The sequence below is a fragment of the Populus nigra genome, chromosome 6, assembly GCF_951802175.1.
Source record: "Populus nigra chromosome 6, ddPopNigr1.1, whole genome shotgun sequence".
Taxonomy (NCBI): Eukaryota; Viridiplantae; Streptophyta; class Magnoliopsida; order Malpighiales; family Salicaceae; genus Populus; species Populus nigra.
In genome coordinates this window covers 22,307,918-22,311,712 of record NC_084857.1, presented here as the reverse complement: position 1 = coordinate 22,311,712, position 3,795 = coordinate 22,307,918, and the positions used below count along the sequence as shown (strand labels likewise).

The 3,795-nt window shown below is 32.4% G+C and overlaps 1 protein-coding gene across 1 annotated transcript; it reads left to right on the top strand.

The window, feature by feature from the left end:
- The first annotated feature begins 1,649 nt into the window (after positions 1–1,649).
- Positions 1,650–2,802, top strand: LOC133696185 (uncharacterized). The gene is made up of 2 exons (XM_062118290.1): positions 1,650–2,049; positions 2,382–2,802. The coding sequence occupies exons 1-2, from the start codon at positions 1,950–1,952 to the stop codon at positions 2,504–2,506; spliced, it is 225 nt and encodes a 74-aa protein (XP_061974274.1). The 5' UTR covers positions 1,650–1,949; the 3' UTR covers positions 2,507–2,802.
- The last annotated feature ends 993 nt before the right edge of the window (positions 2,803–3,795 follow it).

The following is a 3,795-nucleotide window of genomic DNA, read 5'->3' as shown; positions in this document are numbered from 1 at the left end:
TATATAATCGTAGAACTTACTTAGTTTGTTAGGATTTTATTAAGAAAATAATGAAAAAAGTCTATAATATCCTTTTAATTCCTCCCTTTCTCTTGTGATGAATATATACTTGCCCACGCATGTGTATGTTTATATGAAATCTCTTATTTTATTTAAATATAATCATCAACATCAACCACCTAGAACCATTCAAACAAAATAAAAAATCAAACTATATTTTTTTAAAAATAAAAGCCCACATCATCATTCAAAACACAAAATCAAATAAGAAGAAGAAATATTTTTCAATGAAGGGTTTTTAAAGATAGATTTAATTAGAATTTCCAAATTAGGCATTTTTAGAATTTCATGGGACTTTCTTTGATTTTTTTTAAATTAATTATGGCATACAAGCTTAGAATATTCAAAGGTTGAAAAGAGATGATGGAGATTTTTTCTTCTTCTTTTGCGGAGTTGCTTGGAGTAAATTAGGAAGATTTTTATGAGATTTTCTGTCAATTCAATTATCTAGGAGTAGATTCAAAAGGATCATAAAATCTAAGGTCCAAAATCATTGATTTTTTATTTTTTTTAATCGAGGGAAAATTAGTTTAACGTTAAATGGCAGGATCAATATTCAATGATGATGATTATATATTAATTAAAAAACACGAAGTCCCCACATGGACATGGAGTGTTCCCTTTCACATTAGCGCATGTGAAGAACACATGCTCCATCCATTTTGTCTACGTGCAATAATCAACACAACTGAGCAGGACACAGTGCTGTTTGTATGTGTTTCAACTTTCATTCAGACCCGCCTTCCCTTGTTTAAAACAAAAACACAGAGGATTGTTTGATTTGATGATGATGATCATATATATTATGGTAGAGCAGAGGGTATTTTGGATTTATAATACAATGTGATAAAAGTTTTGGGAGAATAACATGTTAAAAAAGCATGAAAATCATCTAATGGAGAGTAAATAAAATTTAAAATCCAATGGTTAGAAAAGAAAAGAATGAGTTAGGAGGGATGCACTGAAGCTCTATTTTCGACACATCTAATCTCATTAGAAAACATTCGATTAAATAATTCTATTCACATCTTAAAAAATCATCTAATATAATTGTAATTTGTTATGGGTTCTGTCTAGGGTTAATTTAAAATTACATATAATTTTTTTTGATTTTTTTTTAAGGTATAGTTAGAATAGTGTGGTATGATATGTTTTTTTATGATACATTCATTCTTTTACTTTTACTTTTATTTTTATTTCTATCGCCTGTCACATCGTTTATCCCTTTTTGTTTCGTCTTAAATCCCATCTCTTAACCTTGTGTAATTTGTGTTAAAACTATATTAATCTTCAGATATTTTTTGAGGCTGAGTTACTGTACCAGAGCCTTGAGCAGATATTTTTTTTTTTAGATCCTAGCGTGGTCGGTGAATGTGTGGTGATAATTGATAGGTGGGAAATTTTGAGTTTTTTGTAATTAATTAATTTTGTAAGGGTTGACGAAGCTCAGTCACATCCAAGGAAAAAAAGAGAGAAAAGTAAAGGCATTCACGTGTACAGGTCTGTATGGGAGCACGATCCATGTGCTGAGGTACAGTCGGCCTCTTACAAAGTTTTTTATTTTATTTATTTTTATTTAATTTAATTAATTTATGATAGATAAGAGAGAGAAAGAGAGAAGAAGGATGCTTGCTTCCCCTTCTATGCTCATCTCACGGATCTTGCCTCTCCACTCCTCTCCTCTCCTCTGATCCTCCTCCTCCTCTTATTTTATCCTCTAGTACTTGCTCTATATATACACGCACAGACAAGGGCGCCTATAGAATAAACAAGAGAAGAGAGTACTGGTTCCTCCGTTGACGCATCAAAACAAAGAGACCTCCACCTCCTCCTCCTCCGACGACGACACACACCTCTACTCTACGCACGCAAGGACCAGGTATCGGTTAATGGCTTCTTGGAAAAAAACCATTACATCCCCTTTCAGGAAAGCTTGTACTTTCTTCAACCAGCAGCAACCCGTCAGCAGGGACAAGAAGTCCCAGCCAGGTACAGTTCCTGGCATTTTTCATTTCCCCAAGTCCTCTAATATTGCCTTTCCGATTTGCTGCGTTTTAAACTACGATTCATCAAATTAAGGAAAAAAAACATTTAATTTTCACGTCTCTTTTCTTAACCCGAACCGTAATATTCACAGCATAATCAAAAGGGCTAAGTGTTTGCTTGTTTGGTAATTGCTTTTAGGTTGGAAATATGTTTTAGATACTTAGCATCAATTTGTAGCTCAAACATGGCGCAAATGCGTTGCCAAACACAACCTATTGATATTTAGCTTAATTATCCAGTAATTACTTGTTATTGATATTTAGCATCGATTGCAGGGGAGGAGAAAAGGGGGCTGGACCTTCATGGTGAAGTCATGGCATGTGGTTATGAAGATGTTCAAGTGATGTGGTCGATTCTTGACAAGTCCAAATCCGCCACCTGCGACATGACCACCTCTTGATCCCCTAGCTATACATCATAGTACATGTTCATGCATGTACCAGCCCAGGATAATGTCATGGTGTGTGCATATGCATGGATGTGGTATACATGCATGCATACATGTCTGTAGATATTGTCTCATCATGATAGGGAATTGGGAGTAGGCAGATTTTTAGAATGCCCATTGTTGGATTAGGAATCGGTGATGCTGGAGGTGGTGGGAGATCTCAGTATGTAATAGGGAATCCCTGTGATCATTGGAAATCACGGTGAGATTTAATGGAAATCAATTTAGATCGCTTTATTTTTATTTTATTTTCGTATTTTGTTCTTGGATATATAATATAACACATGATAGACGCATGCATGCGCATGCATATGACATCTTAAGTGGCTCCATGCCAAGGAGCAATGAGCCTTATCTGTCGTTGGATTTCGATATGGATATGCTCTTCCTATTGGAAGAACAGATTACGCCATGCCCCACTTCTTGATTTCGGACGTTGTTTTCCCCCATAAATTTTGTCCATCTATTTTACCGTTATTGTGTTTTGAAAAAATAAAAAGCTGCAAATATATATATATATATATATATATATATATATATATATATATATTTTAGATGCTTTGATAAAAAAAAATAACATCTTTAAATATATTTTAATATGAAAAATATGTTAAAAAACAACTATAATTATAATTTCAAACATGTTCTGATTGCTTGAAATGATAGTCACAATTTTTAAACCTTACATTTATTATAAAATATGGCTTCTTAAATGTCGGTGTTTTATTAAATGAGATTTAATTGGGAGTATTTTAGTAAAATGCAGAGCTTAATATATATCTTAACAAGACGACGATTGTTTTAGGGTAAACAAAAATAGAAAGTAAAACAATCTCTTTACAAAAGGTGGAGCAATTCACTTCCTAAAATAGTAATTAAATGTCATTTAATCACGAAATAATCTTATCGTCCTGTTTCTTGAGTTATAATTAGGGTCTAAAGATCCAAGTTCAAATCAGCTTCGAAATGTCAACGAATTCAACATCATAATTAATAAGATATAATTCAGAGTGTGTATTCAGAGTGTGTCTGGTTTTGTTGTAGCTGTTGTGGTTTTGGTTTGAAAAAAATTGTTTTATAAAAAGTATTTTTAATTGAGGTTGGTTTGAAAAAATAGGTGTTTGGTTAAAACTGTGGTTGAATAAAAAGTAGTTTAATGTGTTTGGTTAAAAATGCTTTTGAAATTAAAGTTATAAAATAATTTTTAAAAATATATATTAAAATTGATGATTTTTAATTTA

Excerpts from the sequence above, each read along its gene's own strand:
- LOC133696185 (XM_062118290.1), top strand. The coding sequence starts at position 1,950 with ATGGCTTCTTGGAAAAAAACCATTACATCCCCTTTCAGGAAAGCTTGT. Across the intron at positions 2,050-2,381 it reads GGACAAGAAGTCCCAGCCAG|GGGAGGAGAAAAGGGGGCTG; the intron begins GTACAGTTCCTG and ends CATCGATTGCAG.